We start from the raw sequence: 20,581 nt of genomic DNA, 5'->3' as shown, positions 1-20,581 counted from the left end.
AATACTCATACTTGTCTCAGAGTGTGATTGTGAGAATTAAATGACTTGATTCATGTGAAATCCTGACATAATGCGCTCACTCCAGCGATAGTCACTACCCTAATGATGATGATGATGGTGATGTTTTTATCATCATCCACCAAGTTCCCAGCACAAAAGCCACATCAAAAGATGTGTGTGAGACCTCAAGTGAGTCTGAGTGTGACTACCTAGACCTGAGTTTTTCGTGGCTGTTTTTTAAAGACTAAATCAGTCTTTCATTGTGAGCACCTATTCCTTGGCATGACGAAGTTGAGTATATTCAGCTATTTAATACTTAAGGTGTAAACTTCCTCGTATGAATTAAAATACGAAGCTTCCCTGTCCTCTGTTAGGTGGTTTACATTATGTCTGGACAACCTTTATTTCCCTCTGCAGATATGGTGTTGGTCCTGCCACAATGGATGTGCCCTTTTGAAAATGTCCGCACTGCCCAAAGAACAGGATGATGGCATTCTACAAGTCCAGAAGAACTTCTTGGATGGGTCAGTACTGTTCTACATTTTGTAATCGTTTAGCTCAGTGTTTGTTTTCCAAGAAGCAGGGACGGTTCTCGGCAGCGTGTCCATTTCGGTGTGCCTGCTGATACAGTGTTCAGTGCCCGGGGGTACAGCTTAGGGTGGTCGTTGCTAATTGGAAAGGAGTCATATAACATAATCGTGAAGAACATCAGCTTCATTGTTTTTAGAGATGCACACTAAAACATTTAAGAAAGTGATGTCTGTAATGTTAACGGTTATCAAATTAGGTCAAGGTATGTGTCACTGTGCTGTTCTTTTCTACTTTTCTGCATATTTGAAAAAATGTTAAACAAAAGGTTAAAAAAAACCTAAACTGAATGAATAAAAAGGCAGAAAAGGATTAGACTTTGGAGTTCCATTGCCTTGGTTCAAATCATGGCTCCATCAGCTTATAAATGTCATAATCTTGGGCCAGGTGGCTCTGCTCCTGGTCCCTCTGCTTCCGCCTCCACTGACAGGGAAGGGTAGTCGTGGTAGTGACCTCGCTGCAGAGGGCACGTAGACGGCAGGACCCTCACTGAGCTCTTCACGCAGATCCTGGCACAAGGGGCTATTTCTAACTCCTCCCTGCCCTTCTAATCTCTTGTTACTCTTTGATACCTAGAATTTACAAGACCATCCACAGGCCACCGTATGAAATTGTTAAAACCGAAGATCTGTCAAGCAACTTCCTATCCCTGCAGGAAATCCAGACCGCATACTCCAAATTTAAACAACTGTTTCTGATAGGTGAGGAGGATGCTGCCACATGGGGAAAGACATGCCACGTGGGTCAGATGACAGCTGGTGTCTTTTCCCTGGGTTCCTTGTGGTAGGACACAGTGGTTCACGGCCGTGAGGGCCAGTGTCACCCTGTGGAGGGGCTGGTGGCCGGGGGGCCAGCTGCCGTCACCACACTTCTGCCACCGTTTTTCTACAGGCCCTTGGCGCACTGTCCCCTCTCGAGGCAGTGAACACAGAGCCACCCTCCTCTTCTCTTCCTTTCCCAACACCCTGGTTTCCCAGTCGTGAGCGCTGGGCTTCTCCCTCGGGAAGTTGTAGACTGTGTAAGGCTTGTATTCACCGGCTATTCTATGAAGTGAGTCACCTGTTTTCCTTCGTGGCTTATTGAATGGACTCCCCTCACCAAGTAGAATATTTTACTTCTTTTTTTCTGATTGAGCGTATTTTTTACAGTGAAAAAACTGAATTAATCAGAAACGTACAAAGTAGAAAATGAAATATGCTCATCATAGTCACAGCCACTTCCCTTCACAGGTTGCCCAGTGTGAACCATTGAGAACCTGGATCAGATTCAGTCAAGCCCAGTCACCTGCTGATTCTCTTCACTCTTGAATGAGTCTTTATCTCTGAGATTTGTCACACTTTTTGTAACTTCTCCTAACTTTGACTTTTTAGCCTGGTGGTCTGATTTAGGATTCATTCATTCAGCTGACATTTGTTGAATTCCCATTGCACACACTGACCATGCTGGGCGTTGGAGATAGGATGAACGTGACACCGCGGGGGTGGGCGGGGGAAGCACGCGTACACTTGTAGGTGGAACACATGGGGATGCACGTTATGAACCAGATTCTTAAAAAGCACGCACCTGGCAGAGAGAGTGAGATGGGACTTGTTGACGGAGGCTGCAATTCTCACCATCCAGGACTGGCAGGGGGATATGCTTCTTCCTGATTTGAGTTTGCAACTTGGACGTGCAGCAGACTTCTGTAAAATGCATGTCTTCTGTATCGGGGTCCAGTGTGTGAGGGGTGTGCGTGTGTGTGTGTAGGATCCCAGCAGAAGCCGTCTCTCCCTCGGGCCTCTGCGGCGTCGGGCTGTGTCCTGCTGCATCTGCTTCTAGAAGCAGCAGCCGGAATGTCGGCGCGTCTGTCTGAGCGTGTCACTCTCCTTGTTGGGCTACAGGTGGACCATGGCTTGGTGTTCGAATTGTAGGGCACTTTTTATTTGAGCACTAAAAGTCTGTTTTTGCCTACCACCCCCTCCCAGGGGTTTACAGTTCAGAAACCACTTCAGCTGAAGTTGCAGAATGCCCTTCACTTAAAATGGAGGCTTGTGCTGGGTTCGCGGTTCAGTCTGGGGCCGTGAGTCCGAGCAGCACTCGTTTTACAGCAGGTGTGTCAGCAAACAGCGCCTGACTTCCTTACCATCTTTCCTTTTTTTTCAGATAATAGTACCGAATTTTGGGACACGGATATAAAATGGTTTTCCCTGCTGGAAAGTAGCAGCTGGCTTGACATTATCAGGTATTTCAAGCCATTGTTTTGCTCATGAATTTCACAGTTCTCTAATCCAAGTTAGTAAAGCAAACTGACAGTTAATTTAACTGTTTTATATTTTACATTTAAATATTCTTAAATCACATGTTCTGTTCAGGGCTCAGCTGGATTTTACATTCATCGTTTGTCAGTGCTGTGCACATTCTATCAGAATTTACAGACATGCCACCTGCCCACAGAAGTCGACTCCCTAGACTACAGACTGGGGACTGTAGGGCTACAAAGGAAGGTGCCTGGCACCCCGGACTGCTCACTGAGGCCTCAGGGCCCACCTCCAGGGAGGAGGCTGGGGACTGAGACAGGGAGAGTCTTTACTGAATACCTTTTTAGAAGAATTCTATGTCTCTTACCTATTACATATATCTCTTACCTATTAAATTTTTTTACTATAATTAATGTCAATTAGCTATTTTTCATTTTGGAATTAAGTAGAGATTCCAAGAGAACAGAATTTTATTCCTTTTCCTACTTCATGTTTTGAATAGCTTCTCTCTGTTGCCCATAAATAGAAGAGAGCAGAGGGAGGCATGAAACAGAAATGACGATCGGGTGAGGGAGGATGAGATAACAGCTCAGAGCTTGGGTCGTGCTCAAGGGGAGAGAAGCATCCTCTCTTTCACCCAGCTCAGCGCTGTCTCAGGTCTGCCAGGAGTTTGTGCAAAGGAGCCTCGGCCCTCCAGACACGTATGAACAGACAGGTTTTGAAGAACCTGCTGCACATCCTGCCATTTGAATATATAATTGCAAGTAGTGATAAATGTTATAAAACAAAAGGGCCTTTCTCTGTGTGGGGTGGGCAGAGAAGGTGAGTGTCCCTCAGCAGATGGAGGGCGTGGGGGCACCTCTGCAGGTGGGAACAGCGTGTGAAGCCCCAAGTTACCGGTAGGGAGGGCGGAGCTGCTGGCAGTGGCAACAGTCTCCAAGGGAACAGTGTGTCTGAGAGAGATGAAGGGAGTTCTGGGCATATCAGGCCCTTTCAGCCACGCCAACACGTTTGGCTGGTGACCTTGAATTAAACACAGTGGACGTGTAGCTCAGCCTTCAGGTGTAAGTGTTTATGGGTGTTACTAGGACTCGCCAACACACTCAGGTATGATTTGCAATAAGAATTTCTAGTTTAGGAATCACCTAGGAGCATTTTTACATCAATTTTATTATTTTCTGAAAATTTAAGTTTCTAATAAGCAGATGAGTGTCTCGCAGTATCTGAATAGTGTAGATGATAATTTATTTTCTTTCTGCAGAATTGTAGCATGAAAAAATAAATGATATAGAAAACTGAAGATCAAGTCAGACTGCCTCTAAATTTCTTATTGTTTATGATACCCAGCTCAAGAACTAATATCCTTTTTTCTTGTCTCTCTCCTATTTAGACGTTGCCTGAAAAAAGCAATCGAGATAGCAGAATGTCTAGAAGCACAAAACGTGAACATTCTTCTTTTAGGTAGTATATTTAAAGCTTAAATATATTTAAGCACATTTCCTTTTTTCTTTGCTTGAGGTTCAGTTTCTGTAATATAGACCTTTACGTAACTGGAACTGTCTTGTAGAAGGAGTGAGCTAGTGTAGAAATCCTTCCCATTCTTTTTACCCTGACCTTGGGATCCTTTGGTTTGGATTTCAGTGTTACAGTTTAAAAATAAATTCTTTCACTTGGAACTTGGCAGACCTACTCACAGCCCAAGAAGGAATTGTTTGGTATCTTTACCAAAGCTCACATTTCCTAATGTTTTGGGGTTTTATATTAACTCAACTTGGTTAAAGTTAAAATCTTTGGATAGTCTTTTTTTGTATAAAGATGCCCATGGGTGCTTTAATTGTCATTTTTACATCTTTGTGTCTGGTAACTTTGTAAGGTTGCCATGGAAACTTTGTGGGCCACGATTTCCTTTTCCTCAGTGGGCTTAACTTGTACATGAGGACAGGTTGTACGCACTCAGAATGTGTAAAAGCAAGAGTAAACCACATTCAACAAAGGTCGCTGCTGGAATTGGTTAGGTCTAAGCTCAAATGTTGTGTCTGCTGTTCTGAATACTTAGTTTCTTACAGCCCCACGCTTCCCATTAAGTAGGCCGGCTCATGCTTTCATGCCCTCAGGCGTTTGTCCTTCCCCTGACACTCTTCCTGACGCTGAGGTTTAGCTTCTGTGGGCGGACTGGAACCGTGTCTGCCTGTGGCTTCTGCTGGCTCACTGACTTAAGTTTCAGTACATTCACAGAGCACCCCCTAGGTACAGAGCCCTATACTTCTGCCTTCTAGAAGTTTACAGCCTACAGAGAGAGCAGGCCTAAAGACGGTATTGAGAAAGACCTAACTAGCAGTGGCAGAGCAGGGTTCTGGGTAACTGGAGAGGACGAGGAGGCATAAGACTGCGGGGCTGAGAGGTGGAAGTACCGGCCAGACTGCGCCATCCCAGAGCTGCACAAAATGAAATGGGAATCTTTGGCAGGAGAGGCTGACCTGTCACTCGCTCCTCGATGGACTACTGACTTGTGGCTCCTCTGAAATCTCATTTTCTAGCCGCTCTCCCTAGGACCCGCAGGTGTATTATTAATACCCTCCACGTGCAAGAAGGGAGATTCTCTTAAAATATGAAACTTGTTTTGAAAGGTGGTAGCACTGGAAAGACAAAAATAAAAATTGTTTCTTCTAAACCCATGTGTTCCCGTGGTTTAGGCTTGAGGAAAAATAGAAGCCCAGGTGTAAGCCTGGCCCTGCAGTGCTTTGTGACCCTGGGGTCAGCATGAGAGTTGAACAGTGCACACACCTCCCTGCTTAGAATTCGTTCTGGAGTTTCTCTGACCCCATCGCTGCCTGCAGCACCACCGTCCTCATGGATGGGTTAAGATAGCAACGTGAGTTGCACTCCTTTTTGCAAAGGTGAAACTACAGGGATGCAAACCCTGACTTTTAGAATGTGAAAACTCTTAAGACAAATGCACGAGTGTAGACATGTTTTTATTTGCTGTGAGTCATGCATGGTGAACAAGGGTGTGAGCGGAATTTTCATCGTGTGGGTTTTGTACCGTGCACACCAGGGGTGGGCACATGGCTTACAGAGAATTTCTCCTCTAGGCTAGGCGAGGGGGCACGGGCCCCACTATGCTCTCAGACAGAAATGGAAAGAGCTGTGGAGCTGAGAATCTGAGTGTTTCGGTGCAATCCAGAAATATTACACTTTCTCCATAGCAGGGGTAGTGGAGGGAAGGAGCCTGAGAAGCAGCTGAGCCTGGGAACAGTGAGCTCCGTGATGGAGACCTCGACACACCAGCTGGCAGGGTTCTGAACTTGGTCCGTGGAGCCCAGCAGGTCACTGTCAACGTATGAGTCTGCCCTCATCGTGTGGGGCATCTTGACTCCCCGCTCTGCCAGTGGATCTGCCCTGCTGCGTTTATTCATCAGTGACAAATCCATATTTAGTGCCAGTGTGTGCAGGACCAGTACTAGCCAGGCTGGGAGCAGTTTGTCTCTCAGTCTGAAAATACCAACTTTTTTGCCCACTGGCCCTGGCCTTTAGGTGATGAGCACTTTACTGTCAGTGGGAGACGCTGGTATTGGGGACCCTGCTGTTAACTGCGCTGGGCCGAGCCCTCTGCTGCTTTTTTTTTTTTTAATTGAAACTATTTTATTTACCTGTAGATTTACTGATTAAATGCATCACAGAATATATGCATTCCTCATATAGGCAATTACAGGCAGGTCTTCATTATCAGAAAACTAAGAAAAATTTATGCTGCTAGAATGCTTTACTTACATAAATTTGTAGATACATCTAATGTTGAGTTGAACGTAGGAGCTCTGACAGTAACATGTTTGCTTTTTATATAAAATAAACAGATTCAATTGTTCATTTTAATTTGTGTTCCCATGCTGATTTCCCCTAACAAACTGTATTTTCATGAGAATCCTTTTGAGATTGTTTTGTAGAAAGTCTTTAGGACCTAAGTACAAGCAAAATATGTGTTATCTGTCAACATCTGGAAGTCTCTGTAAACTATAGCTTGGCTGGAGGCAAGAAAATGACCCTGGACCTACGAAGGCCCAGCCTAAAGTCACTGCAACACTTGATACAAAAATGGCCTTGGACTCCTGCTTTCTAACACTCCATGCCCTTCTTCCTCTTTGCCCTGCCACTGGGCACCCTGCCCGCCCCCTCCCCCCCAGAGGAGAACGCCTCCGACCTCTGCTGCCTCATTTCCTCTCTGGTGCAAGTGATGATGGACCCCCACTGTAGAACCAGATTTGGTTTCCAGAGCCTTGTCCAAAAGGAGTGGATCATGGGTGGTCACTGCTTCCTGGACCGCTGCAACCACCTGCGTCAGAGTGACAAGGAGGAGGTGAGTGTCCTCGTTGCAGATCGGGCAGCCTGGGAGGCAGAGCCCAGTCTCTTATTTCATACCTGTCTTCAGATGTAGGGTTACATCCGCAGAGTGCATGCACTGCGGGCTTGTCAGGAAGGCTGAGATCAGTTCAGTCTTTGATGACTTTGAATGCTTTAAACAATATTGAAGCCATTCCCAGGGGAAAGGGATATTTATTAACAAGTGTGTTCAGAGTCTTCACTTCTAAATTGTATGCCACCCCCACAAAGAGTGTATTATATTTCGTGGTGGAAGTAATACTGATTTGTAAAACTTAAATAAAAATTAACTCAATGAGAGGTTCCCACAATTTCTGGTTCGTTAGTCTTTGCCAAAAAAAATGAATATTCATATTCAAATACAAATTTCCTACAGAAAATACATAATAACACAAAGTAATTTACCTTGCGATAAACTCTTTCAAAATAAAACACAGGGATATGTTAATGTTATCTGTTCCCAGGGCCTTCACCGTGGTGGCTGCAGACCTGGACCTCCTAATTCAAGCCCCAGGAGGGTTAGTGTTATAGCTCACTTAGTGAAAAGGAGGCCCCCAGTTTGGGGTGTACTTGTCTAGGTTACAGCTGTACAGACGCCTTTGACTGCATTATTAGTGACTGTGGAAGGAAAAATGAAAACAGGTGAACTTTAATTAAATCCCCTGCAGGGCTAGCGCATGCTAGCAGCGTGACCGCTGGTTTTCCTGACTCCAGCTAATCGGTGTGTCTGCCTGTGGGCTGTGGGAACAGAGAGCCCTGGCCTTGCTGTGAGGGCTCGGGGTGTCCTGGCAGACCTGGGCTCCTCTCGCTGGGCCTGAAGGTTTCTTTCAGGTCTAGTCTGTACTCCTCTGTGTCCCCTCGGACTGAATGGAAACCACGATCCTCCAGTCTTGAAAGGGACCTCACCTTCCTGAGACTCTAATTTAAAAGGTTGCTGGGACTCAGATAACTCGATGGGCAGAGACTGCTGCTACTGTGTGGGAAGCATGTTTGTGTCTTGTGTAGTTTATATGTCTTGAGAAAAGAGGGGCTGACAGGCACCATGTCTGATGGGGAAAGAGTCCAAGAGCAGGTCTGGTGGTCTCCTCATACTTTCTGAGTCCATTTCCTTGACCGTACAGTGAGGTTCAAATATTTCCCACTCTAATGATATAGAACATACAGTGAGGTGTGAAATAAAGTTGCCACATAGACCTTTCTCAGCATCTCAGCATCGACATCCTGGAGTTTTTTGTTTTGGTTTTGGTTTTTGGTTTTTGGTCGGCGAAGGTAATCAGCTTTATTTATCTATCTAACAGAGGTACTGGGGATTGAACGTAGGACCTTGTGCGTGCTAGGCATGCGCTCTACCACTGAGCTCTACCCTGCCCCCTGACACACTGGATGGAGTTTTAATGGAAAACTGGGTGGTCTGGTTTGTGGTATAATTGACGCAGCACTGGACTTGGATTCAGGAGCTGGATTCCCTGCTCCCGCCTCAGGAGCTGTGTGTGAGACCTCTGCCCCTGACAGGAATGACCAGGCACCCTGGAAAACACCCATCTCTACGAATAAAGGGCTTGGCTCTGGGTTACTAATAAAAGAGGCCACTGGTTACTAATAAAAGAGGGATTTGTGAAAAAATGTTAGACACTCACTTTTACTGCTTTTCCCTTCTGGACCCTGATCATCAGCAGGTGGAGGAGTGTTGACAAAACTTAAAGTAATCGAGTAGGTTTTTTGTTGTACTGTGCTACTGATGAGAAGAGTGAAATTCTTTGGGGTAGAAATAGCATTTCACTCATGGAGGTTCAGAGTTAGTGTTCCCCGATTCAGTATCTGTTGCAAGTGTCCATCTGTCAGTGCTGACTGACGGTGAGGTTTACACATTCCATCTCGGGAGTGTCTCTCCCACAGGTAGGAGCTGCGAAGCCCGGACATTCGTCCGTGGGCATGTGGCTTCAGTTGGGCATGTTTATCACTTGCAATGGGATGGAATTGGGAATGGGAATCCCCTGGAATGTATTTTCCAGAGAATATAGTGCCCGGAAGTGGTTATTCCACGCCTGTTGAGATGGCTGCCCTGCACCCGGGATTGTTGGCATCAGACCGCCGGCGCCCACTCAGTAACGAGAATCTTGTTTTCACACAGGTTCCCGTGTTCCTGCTCTTCTTAGACTGCGTCTGGCAGCTGGTGCACCAGCACCCCCCCGCCTTTGAGTTCACGGAGACATACCTGACTGTGTTGTCAGACAGCCTGTACATACCCATCTTTAGCACCTTCTTCTTCAATTCGCCTCATCAAAAAGATGGTAACGTGGTAAGAGTCCCTCGTGGGAACCTGTGTGTTGAAGAAGCCGTGTCTCACTAGTAGGATGCAGCAAGGTCAATGATAAAAATGACATTTATGTTACACTGACTACATCCTGGGCCCTCTTCTGAGTGCTTTCCCGGGATTGGTATTTACCCCTCAAGCACCCAGAGAGTCTGCATTATTACTATCCCTGAGGAGCTGAGGCACTGAGACAGTAAATAACTCACCCAAATCACATGGTGAATATTGGAGCTGGGCGCAGGTGTCAGAGCTGGGAATTAATAAGCGTATTAAAAGTTGTCTTTGTGAAGAGGTCAGATGCTTTCTCCTCCACCTGCCTGCTGCCAGGAGTGACTGGAGAGGGCAAGGACGAGGCAGAGCAGGGGCTCTAGGCTTTTACTTTCCCTCTGAAACCCTTTTAGCCCTGCTTCCGGGGCTCTAACTCTCCAGCCGTCTCGGTGCTCTGACCAGCCCTCAGGTCGGGGCTCGCTGGAGCTGACCCTGCAGGGCCAATTTGACCACATCCTACAGGGGAGCGGGCCACACAGAGCCGCTGCTCACCAGCTTCATGACCTCAAGCAGTTCACATCAGTTTCCCAAGCCTCAGTTTCCCAAAGGTAAACTAGGGAAATAGGAGTGACCTCCCTGGGCTGTTGTGAACCGCTGGTACACAGCCATGGCTCAGCACAGCGGTTGGCATGCAGCCTCCAGGAAATGCGTCCTCCTTCCCTCGTCCCCACCAAGAGCCCTTAGTGAGCAGCTGCTGAAGCCTGGGTCTCGGGGCCGGGTGGGAGCGCCCTTCCTGGGGCCCGTCTCTCAGAACTGTATTTGCTTTGCTCAGCCCTCCCTGGAAACATCGTGACCTGTGCTTGTTTTGGCAGGGTAGGGAAAGCCAGGATACACAAAGCAAGCCTTTGAATCTGCTCACCGTGTGGGACTGGTCTGTACAGTTTGAACCCAAAGCCCAGACATTGCTCAGAAACCCTCTTTACGTGGAAAAGCCAAAACTGGACAAAGGCCAGCGGAAAGGAATGCATTGCAAAGTAAGATGTGCACATGTCTAACCCCCTTCATCTGCACAGCGATCCCTATGTTTGTAATGATAAAAGTTATATATGGATTCTGGACACAGCCTGCAGAGTCGAGATTGTGATGTGCAGATTGTCAGGGCCCTTGAGAATCCCCAGTGAGACGTGGCCATTTGCTGAGTGTCACTGGGGATACTGTGGCTAGAGGCGCCTGCCGTGTGGAGTTGAGCATCTTGTCCCTGCCCGAGTGTGGTTGGTCAAGTTGAAGGAACACTCATCCCAGTGTGGGCTCTATGCGGTCTGTAATGATGTCTTCAATAGCAAGGCCTTTCTTCATGCTACAAATGGTATTTGTAACTAGCGTGCTCTGTCAGGGGCCATACTGTTTCTGGCACAACTCCCCCCACTCTCGTGGTGTGACACAGCCCTGAGCAGACAGCCATGGCTGTGTTCCAGTGTTTACAGAGGCAGACACCAGGCCAGACTGGGCCCATGGGCTGTTGTTTGTAGACCTGGGCTGTAAACGACACATGTCAAATTCTTTGTTTCCCTTCAGATATTTTTTCCTGATTTTTTTAGTTACTAAAACCCCGAAGTTCCCTAGATGATGTGTGATTTACATTTCCTAGTTCTGTCTCCTGACCTGGGTCCACCTGCCCACCAGACCCGCTAGGGGAGAGCAGTGGTAGTCATTCCCGAGTCAGCGTGTGTCCTTCCCACACAGTGTGTGTTCCACTGCTGTCCTGATCCCACCACCCTGAGGATTCCAGGGAGCCAAGCCATTCTGCTGTGGGAGGAGGCTCCATTCTAAAGAGGCCCTTTCAAGGGACCTCAGGCCCAGGGTGGGTATTTCCCTCCAGATTCAGCCTCTTTGCTGTCTGCTGGACCAGAACTGCCCTGAGCTCCAGAGCAGCTTGGCCGAAGGTGAGATGGTCTCAGTGTGCTGTGCCCCCTGGTGGCCGCATGTGTACATCTCGCCTAGTCAGCCTGGCAGAACCGCCCCAGGCCAGAGGGGCAGGGGCCCTGAGAGATGCAGGAAACCAAGGCTCCACTTTGTGAGACTGGATTCCATTTCCCTGCCCAGGCCCCGTTCTCTGAGGGTCCGTTCTCCCTGTAGGTAGGAGCAGGTGGCCTGAGCGCCAGCAGCTGGCGGTGGGAGGGATTGGAGCTGAAGGGCATCATGTCGTACCAGCCACAGCAGGGAACTTTGAAGCCTCGGGGTGAGGACACCAGGTGTGAAGTCTGGGGCCTCTCATCGAGGGGACCGGCTCCTTGGAGAAGTTCTGTGGAGACTGAAGAGCTGTGGCTGCCCTGGGAGTAACTGCTCAAGACCCTGGGGTTTGCTCAGCCCCGCCTCGACCCAGCCCCAGGCATGCAGTGCTGGTCCCACCTGGCCTGTCTTGGACGTGCATTCACTTGGGGCTGGAGAGAAGGGGCTTCCAAGACAAGGAGAGTTGTATTGAGAGTCCAGTCTCTGCAACCAGACTGTCTGCATGTGAAACCATGTCTCGCACTTGGTAGCTGGAGCCTTTGTGACTATTTAACTGCCGTGCCTCAGTTTCCTCAGTTGTAAAATAGGGCAATAATAGTGACTCTGAGACTCGGGTCAGTGGATGCACGTAAGCACTGAACACAGGACCTGGCTGGCAGCAAACGCTCCGTGGCTGTCAGATTCCACCCGCTCCCCCGTGCCCTGCCCTGCCCGACTCACCTGCGTCCCTGGGAGAAGGGCCACCCTGACCCCCAGCCTGCAGCTCTCTCTTTGACTTTGGCTTGACCTCCCTCTGGATGCCTGATCACCTATAAGGTATTTCGTCAGAGTGACAGGCTCTCCAGGTCGCCGACACTGCTTCGTATTAGGTGTTCAGAATATTGTGGAAGTGAATACCTTGAAGTTCTCAAAGAAGAAACATCTTGCTCCCTTCAGAAATACTCATTTGGGGCTCCTCCCCACAAGTCACCCCCTAAATTATCATCAGCCTGTCTTAACTTAAGCCTGTTCTTCACAAGGACTTGTGCCCTGTGGTGCCACTACAATGGAGAGGAGAGATTTAAAACCTCCCTCTCAGTGCCACAGCGTGCCTTTCTGCACAGCTCCACCTGCGCCTGGTTTCACCCAGGTGCTTATGAACCCGGTGTGTTTCTGACATTTGCATCGTGGAATAAACAAGAATCCCTCCCTCACCACCACCACCCACCCTGCTGCCTTCTCTGTGTAGCCTCGTAATGAATTTGCATTCACGTGGCAATTCTGATGTCTTGTGACTCTTGTTAAAGCAGGATTTTGGGTTTTTGGGGTTTTTTTTGGTTTTTTTTTTTTGGTTTTGAGGTGGGGAGCACAGATGAGAACAACTGTACCTGCTCTCAGGCTAACCAGAGATTTTTATTTGTGTTTTCTCTCAAAGCATCAACGACAGCTTTCTTTGCCGCTCACCCAATCTAAGTCATCTCCCAAAAGAGGATTTTTCAGGGAGGAAACAGATCATTTAATTAAAAACCTTCTGGGCAAGAGGATTAGCAAACTAATTAATTCTTCTGAGGAGCTGCAGGACAACTTCCGCGAGTTCTATGAGAGCTGGCACAGCAAGCCCACCAACTACCACGGTCTGTTGCTGCCGCACATCGAGGGGCCAGAAATCAAAGTCTGGGCCCAGCGCTACTTGCGCTGGATTCCAGAGGCCCAAATCCTGGGTGGCGGCAGGGTGGCCACCATGAACAAACTCTTGGAGATGATGGAGGAAGTCCAGTGCTTGCAGGAGAAGATCGAGGAGAAACACCACAGCCAGGAGGCCCTCCAGGCAGAGGCCACCTCCCTGCTGAGGAACTCCGTCCGCCTGTCCTCCTTGTTCCCTTTTGCTTTGCTGCAGCGCCATTCCTCCAAGCCGGTCCTGCCCACCAGTGGTTGGAAAGCCTTGGGAGATGAAGAGGATTTGGCCAAACGAGAAGATGAGTTTGTGGATCTGGGGGATGTGTGACCCATCTGTTCAGTGATTGTGAGAGAGGAGTGTCGCAGGCTGGGACAGGAGTCTGACACACCTGCCCTCGGGATGGGTGTGTGGCACTGAGGCTGACTGCTGGGGAGAGGGGCATAACCCTTGCCCAGGGGGAACCTGGTCTTTAGGAAGAGAGCTGGTTCTCATTTTTCCCCCTGGTTCTGAAAGACTATGCAATTAAAACCTTATCTCTAGTATTATTCATTAAAAGGAGTTACTGCTTGGCCCAGAGTAGAACTGTGGCTGACGTCTGCTGCATACCCTGCAGTAGCTGGTTTACTACTTAGAAAGGGCTTTGGTAAGACGTGCCTGGACTCCACCATCTTCAGATCTTTTCTGTGCCAAGGTGATTTATCCAGCCATGGGGAACAGCAAGTGTCTCTGTCGCATCTCAGTTGGGAGCAAGCTCAGCTTTACATGATGTGTTTATGGCGACCTAAAACATTCAGATAGAGGTATTAAGATGTGTGGCCTTCATTTCCAAACCGTAGCATTTTTCCTCTCTTTGTTCTCTTGCCACGCATGTCACCCATCCTGATGTTTCAGACCATCCTCCCTCCTGTGTGGAATGTGTCACCTCACAGGGGAGGGGGGGGCAGCCGACCCCCCTGCCCTTTCTTGTGGGCTGACAGCTCCAGGTCTCCCTGTCTGCTCGTACCACTCGCCACCGCTCTCCCTGCTCCCCCACTTCCCGCCTTGGTGCACATCATCCCAGGATCTTGCTGCTAAACCTGTTGGTTAGACTGGGGGAGTCTCTTTGGTTTGCCCAGAGGAGCTTCTGTTCTTCCAGAGGCGCTCAGCATCTGAAAGCAATCACTTTGCCTTTTTCTAACAGCACACCCGGGCTTCGGGGCGCTTGTGACAACCGTCCTCTGCAGCAGCCCTCAGCCGGGTTCCCCAGGTCTCTGTCACCTTACAGACTGATGAGTAGGATCACTGTTGAATGTGGCTTTCACAGGGAAGCAGTCAAGCATAAATGTCAGAAGTGATGGTTATCACATAGTACCTCAGCGATTTAAAAGCCATAGAAGAAACTTGACTCTGCCTGGTAACCTTCTTGGATCTGCTGTCTAGATGATATATATTTTTTGAATGCAGGAAAGAACACTTTGTAAGGACCAGTTTTTTTCATTCTCCATGGAACCCTGTTCAATTCCACAAAAGGAAGGGGGGAAATTATCTCACATTAGAATGTTTCCTATCGAATGTTTGCCTTTTATATACATTTGCTCTCCAGTATCGATCCCAATTTGATTATTACCTGTTTAGAAAAACTTTCAGTTGCTCAAGGGCAATAAGGAATTTTGAAACTATTGAGAAAGGAGTTTCTCAGTTTGCACTGAATCATCTTGTACACACAGGAGATTGCTTTACCGTCCTCCCTCGCCATGTCGTTCTGTGGGCCCTGTTGGTCTGTTAGGACGATGGAGGTTGAGGGAGGGCAGGGCTCATGCATCTGGGGCCAAACACAGGCCCAGTCTTGGTTGCCTTAAGAGTCTCACCAGTAAGGTCAGTGTTAGGCTTGCAGTAGGGATTTTTAAGTTACCCTAGTTATTGGCTACCTTCATGTACGTCCTGCGGGCCTTCTTAAACTGGCACTAACCTCCACTCCTCTGCCCTACTGCTTCCCAGATACACTATGGAGCTAACTAGTTTTGTTACCATATTATAACGGGAATATTGATACAGTAGCCTCTTCAGTCTTTAAGATCTTAGTAATTTTCATTCCAAAAATGCCAGGTGTGATGCTTTACACTCCATAAAGTATGGTTTAAAGGCACAAGGTCATGGCCCCTGTCATAGCAGTTGAATGTGTATTGAAATATTTTTCTATGGTTTTTTTTTTAATTACAATAGAAAAATAAGCTGTTGTAACATGTTAGGTCATGACCATTTATGTATTTATATTTGAAATCAGATTTCTGTAAACTTGTATTTGTGTACAGGATTCTCAGTGGGTTTATATATTGTGACATTTTTATTCAAGATTGAGATGTGGATTATGCTTAACAATAAAAGCTGAAATGAGACCATTTACTTTGTTTAAACTGCTGCACTGTGCACGTTTGGAAATGTACATTAATTTGCTGTATATAGTGTCCTGAGTTTGTTTATACCTCCAAGTTTTTACACTGAAGATAAATTAGCTTTAATTACATTCAAAACTTTTTAGGGAATAAGCTGTTGGGCTGAATCTGTATAAATGTGCTTTTTACTTTCTGGATGTACAATGAAACTTTATACTTGTATCACACTGCATCATACCTGATTGCAGAAATTAAAGCACAATTTATAATACTGTATTCAGTGTGGTCGATATGACATGGAATAATTACTTTGATTTACTTAGTGTGTGTGGTTGGTTGGTGTGGTTGGTTGGTTGGTTGGTCGGTGATGGGAAACCAGTAACCAAATAGAGATTTAAAATTGCAGGTGGTGATGAAATACTATGAAGAAAAATAAAATAGGGTAGGAGCCCTATAGGGTGAGTAAAGGGAAAGGGTTTTTTTAATCCCTGAAATTAAATAGCAAGTCGGAGATTTTCCTGATTTGTTTGTTTAGTGCTTGCTGGATTGAGACCTGTCACTTGTGCATATTGAGAAGTAACATTTCTTTGAAGTTTCCCACCTGCAGCCCTCTCCCTTTCCGCCATGACAGCAGAAGGTGTCTCCCTCCGATCCTGTCTGGCCAGGCCTGCCTCCTACGTCACAGAGCGGCTCTGAGACCTCCTCCCGGGAACACCATGAGCCCTCATTGCTACCACATCCTTTCACACGTGAGACGTTCTTTGATATCTGTATTAAATTCTCAGTTAGAGGGGGGAGGGTATAGCTCAGTGGTAGAGTGCATGCCTAGCATGTACAAGGTTCTGGGTTCAATCCCCAGTACTGCCATCAAATAAATAAATAAACAAACTTAATTACCTCCCCCTGCCAAAAAAAATAATAATAATAATTCCCATTTAGTAGTCCTGGCCTTCCCTGTATGTTAACGGATTCAGGTCCTGTTTTCCACCTTTGTTAAACTGCTCTTGGACTTTGGATGGACTCGGCTGTCTCCCTCTCTGGAGTTCACTTGTTCCTTGGTATCCAAGTCAGGTGAGGTGAGGAGGGGGGGACCTGCGGGGAGGGGAAAGAGTGGGGCATTTTCCATCCAGTGTGAAACAGGATGGTGGAGGTTGGGGGAGGTGTCTCCTGTGCCTTCGTGGCCCCTCCTGTCCTGAAGGTGAGTCAAGGGGCAGCAGGAACCTGGACTAGAGCCTGTTCCCCGAGCCCCTCCCATGGTTGTGGTTGGAGTTGCTCAGAGGAAGGTCTCCGCAGCTGAGCGTAGGCCCCACTGGGCTCTGGAGCATTTCTGAAGCCTATGCAGGGGCAGGACAGACGGGGCTGAGCACCCAGGACCCTCTCTGCTGCAGGGACCGGGTCTCTAATGGCATGGCCTTCCACATAACAAGCTTCTAGCAACCTCCCCCAAACACACACATGCACGCACACGCGCGCAGACTTGTGCGCTTAACTTCCCTTAATACTAGGTGGGGGGCGGGAGAAGCAAGACCCTGTTTATCCGTGGTTTCCAGTGTAACCAGGAGTCGTCCAAGGGCTTACACAGGAGATAACCAGGCTGGCCATGGGTAATACAAAGAACTATTCAAATGTCATTTATATATTGAACAGGAAGATAATTTGTTAGAGTGCTGGTTCTGTGTCTTTAAAAACATAGACATCTTGACCTATTTTGTGATTCAGGCCCAAGTTCTTCTAAATTCTTTTCTTTTTAATCCTCCTATTACACTGTCTGCCTTTAGCAGTTTAAAGAGATGAAATGCATAATTACATGGGCATATATACAGTAAGCTTTTGGCTTTCTTTTTAAAACAACTTTCCAGGTTTGCTAGCCAGTCCAGTTTTTGTTAACAGTTACTTTTTAAACATTTAGATTTGCATATTACTTCTATGAAAAGCTGTGTGGCTTTTAATTTCTTTTCTTTAGTCTTGAATGGAGGACTTTTCAAACGGTCATCTTCACAGAGGGTTAGGATGAGTGCAATGATTGCTTATCCCCAGCGCTGAAAGGGCAGAGCGTGGGCCACTCCTGGGCTGGGGAGGAACGCAGATGGGCCGCATTTTATCCCTTAGATTGACCTGCAGACCTTAGCATGGAATGCACTGTGGTGCCTCAGGGGGAGTTGAACACAGGCCAGCCCAAACTATCCAGGGTGGAAAACAGTAGATTGGAGTGACCGTGAAGGAGTGGGTGGCGGAGATGGGCTGGGAAAGGGGCGTGAGCACGTGTTCTGGAATGATGGTAGGTGGCATTTTACATCTTGAGAAGTGTTGAGGTTATACAAGTGTATGCCAAGACTCAGTGGAAGTACATTTAAGATGTGTTTCACTGTATTAAAATTTTACATTAAAAGAAAACTAAACAAGTTTTGAACTCTAATGATGCTGCCACCAAATTATTTAGGGGGAAATGCACTGTTGTCTGCATTTTACTTTGAATGACACCAACGATAAGATGGATTAATGGACGGACAGAAGGATGGACATGGCTAGATATGAGAGAAAGGGAGTGTTAGCAAAAAGCCAGTGATGTGAGTCAGAGCTGGGCGTGTGGGGCTTCAGGTATCCACAAAATTCCAGTTTACTATGAAAGTTTCCATAATAAAAAGTCAGAAAAAAATTTAAATAAATCCTTCAATAATTGATTCTAAACACAGGGGCAACATGTTTGTGGGAGGGTATCAGTCATTTATGGGAGAGGAGAAACCCTATCCTTATCAAATGACCTGGCCACCAGGAAGATGTAATAGAACTTGGGGAAGGAAGCAGGATGTTCATGTGCCCCTCTTTTCTGTTTCCATTATCTCTCTGCACCATTGTTTTCTGCTACCTGGATCATTATTATAAACTCCTTTCTCTCGGCTTTTGGCCCCTTCTCTCCTACTGCTGGTGAATCTTCCCAGTGGCTGTATGATTTTTTTTTCTTTTTTTCTTTTCTTTTCTTTTCTTTTTTGGCTTGAAAACATGCAATGGAGGTATCCATTAGAACTCTGGGTTGCAGTATCTTGAGCCAAAAAGAGGGACTGTGTGTGTCTGAAGGTCCAAGTCAGAGACACTGGGGTCTCAGGACCCGTAGCCTGTACTCTTTTCTGAATGTTCTTTGAGGCTCTTGCTCTGCACACCAGCTTCCTCGTCTTTCCAGTCGAAGAAGTGGGATGAAACTCCCACAGCAACTCTATTTTCAAGCGACGGGTGAGAGTAAAGCTGGCGTCTTGGTCCTGTGCCAAATCCTGGAGAAGAGAGCCTCGGCCCGCCCACCAGCTGCGGGGCGGGGTCCTCGCCGGTGGGGGCCTCGGGCCACGCCCACTAGCGCTGCAGGTGCCGGGTGCGTTCCTCCCGGCACACTCTTGGACCGCTACTGACTGCTCACTTGTAGTGATGCTGTCATCTTTCTCTGTCAGATTCTCAGATTTTCTAACATTATGAATGTCACATTTCTGTATTTCTCGAAATTAACTGGCACTGGCCCCTGTTAGGGGCTGTGGAGTGTGACGGTTAAGGAGCAGGTTCTAGAGCAAGACTGCCTGAGGCTGAACCCCTCAATTTGCAACTTACAACCTGTGGGACTTGGGCGAGGGAGTTAGCATCCCTCCATCTGTTTCCTCACCTGCAAAACGGCAACAGTCGCGGAACCCACCTTACTGAGGCGTTAAAGGGTTAAAGATGAGTTCCTTTTAAGTGTCTGTCACATAGTAGATCTCAGTAAATGTTAGCTATTATTATATTGTATGTTCATTTCAATACTTTATGGAGGGGGTAGTATAGGTCAGTGGTAGAGCACATGCTTAGCATGCATGAGGTCCTGGGTTCAATCCCCAGTTCCTCCATTAAAAATAATATAGTAGATAAATACTTTATGGAAGCAGAGGGGTGTGTGTGTGAATTAACTTTAATCTCTCCTCTAGAAGCAGTTAGCATTTGAAAATACCCTAAACAGGAATGCAAGTTCTGAAGGTAGCTACATAAATACTTCAAATGTTTTCAAAATCTACCTCAGAGGGTTTGTTGAGCATCTTCCAATGGTGAAGTGTGTAGGTACTTGGGATATGTGGTTATGTGGTTGGCTGGAAATACCATAGAGGCCCCATCCTCAGACCTACAGGATAAAAATACCCATCAGTCCCAGCAGTGTAAACTCCTTGGAACAGAGCATGAGGTCTAAAAACCCCATCGGTCCAATGACCGCCACATCACCTGATAGACAGGGTGAGCTGGCTCTGCTGTCTCATTGCATCTATTTTGGAAATGAAAAGATACTTCATGCGAGGCCCTAAGTAAAGGCCTGAGGACAGAGAGAGGGGCTTCCCTACAACCGAAGAACAGGAAATATGATTATTCTGTGCTGTTGATAAATGTTCACACATCTGGTAGACTTGGTCCAAGACAGGCTTTTACTGTAAAACTCCATCTGCTGAGAAGCTTGTGGTGATGGTGTCAGGGAACCCCCGCCAACCTCTGGTTTCCAGAAGCTACTGACTTACTGGAAGAACATCACAATCACCGAAAGGCTAGATTTCCTTAGATCAGGTCATGACATCAATGCAATCATCATATAGAGTTAGATTTACTAGATATTCAACCATGGTTGTATCTGAGGGCCTCCTGCCTTGTTCCTTAGGGTTGTATGGGAGTCTTAGGGTCTGTCTGTGGTCTTTGGTCTTTGGATTCACTCAGTAGCTGACTCTGAGACCAAGGTTTGGGTGCAAGTAGTTTATTTGGCAGGTGATCCCGGGCGACACTGGGGAAGAATGGGGAATCAGGACAGGAAAGTTACTGCTATGAGCAACGGGGCTCAACCCTGCTGGGGACCTTGTGAGCAACCATATGAATTTGGGGGGTGGTGTTGATTACACCCTCATCTCTTCATCTTTCCTTTCTCACTCAGCGTTTTCTTATGGAAATTCCTCTAAATTAGGTGGTAGAGTTGCAATGAATCCTTTTAGAACAGCTGCTCAGAGAGCATCATAAAGGGCTTCGTAACAAGCCCATTCCCCACTAACCC

The 20,581-nt window shown here is 47.1% G+C and overlaps 1 protein-coding gene across 2 annotated transcripts in view; it reads left to right on the top strand.

The window, feature by feature from the left end:
• MTMR12 (myotubularin related protein 12) overlaps positions 1-15,819 on the top strand; it is a 59,287-nt gene extending 43,468 nt beyond the window's left edge. For both annotated transcript variants that reach the window (XM_031443663.2, XM_064479833.1), the window contains exons 9-16: positions 418-524; positions 1,165-1,289; positions 2,731-2,809; positions 4,216-4,286; positions 7,007-7,179; positions 9,334-9,501; positions 10,377-10,538; positions 12,929-15,819. In XM_031443663.2, coding sequence (XP_031299523.2) covers positions 418-524; positions 1,165-1,289; positions 2,731-2,809; positions 4,216-4,286; positions 7,007-7,179; positions 9,334-9,501; positions 10,377-10,538; positions 12,929-13,498 — 1,455 coding nt within the window. In that variant the 3' untranslated portion in view covers positions 13,499-15,819. The remainder of the gene's footprint in view (positions 1-417; positions 525-1,164; positions 1,290-2,730; positions 2,810-4,215; positions 4,287-7,006; positions 7,180-9,333; positions 9,502-10,376; positions 10,539-12,928) is intronic.
• The last annotated feature ends 4,762 nt before the right edge of the window (positions 15,820-20,581 follow it).

Source organism: Camelus dromedarius, chromosome 3 (assembly GCF_036321535.1).
Source record: "Camelus dromedarius isolate mCamDro1 chromosome 3, mCamDro1.pat, whole genome shotgun sequence".
In the NCBI taxonomy this organism is placed as follows: Eukaryota; Metazoa; Chordata; class Mammalia; order Artiodactyla; family Camelidae; genus Camelus; species Camelus dromedarius.
This window is presented reverse-complemented; position numbering and strand designations above follow the sequence as displayed.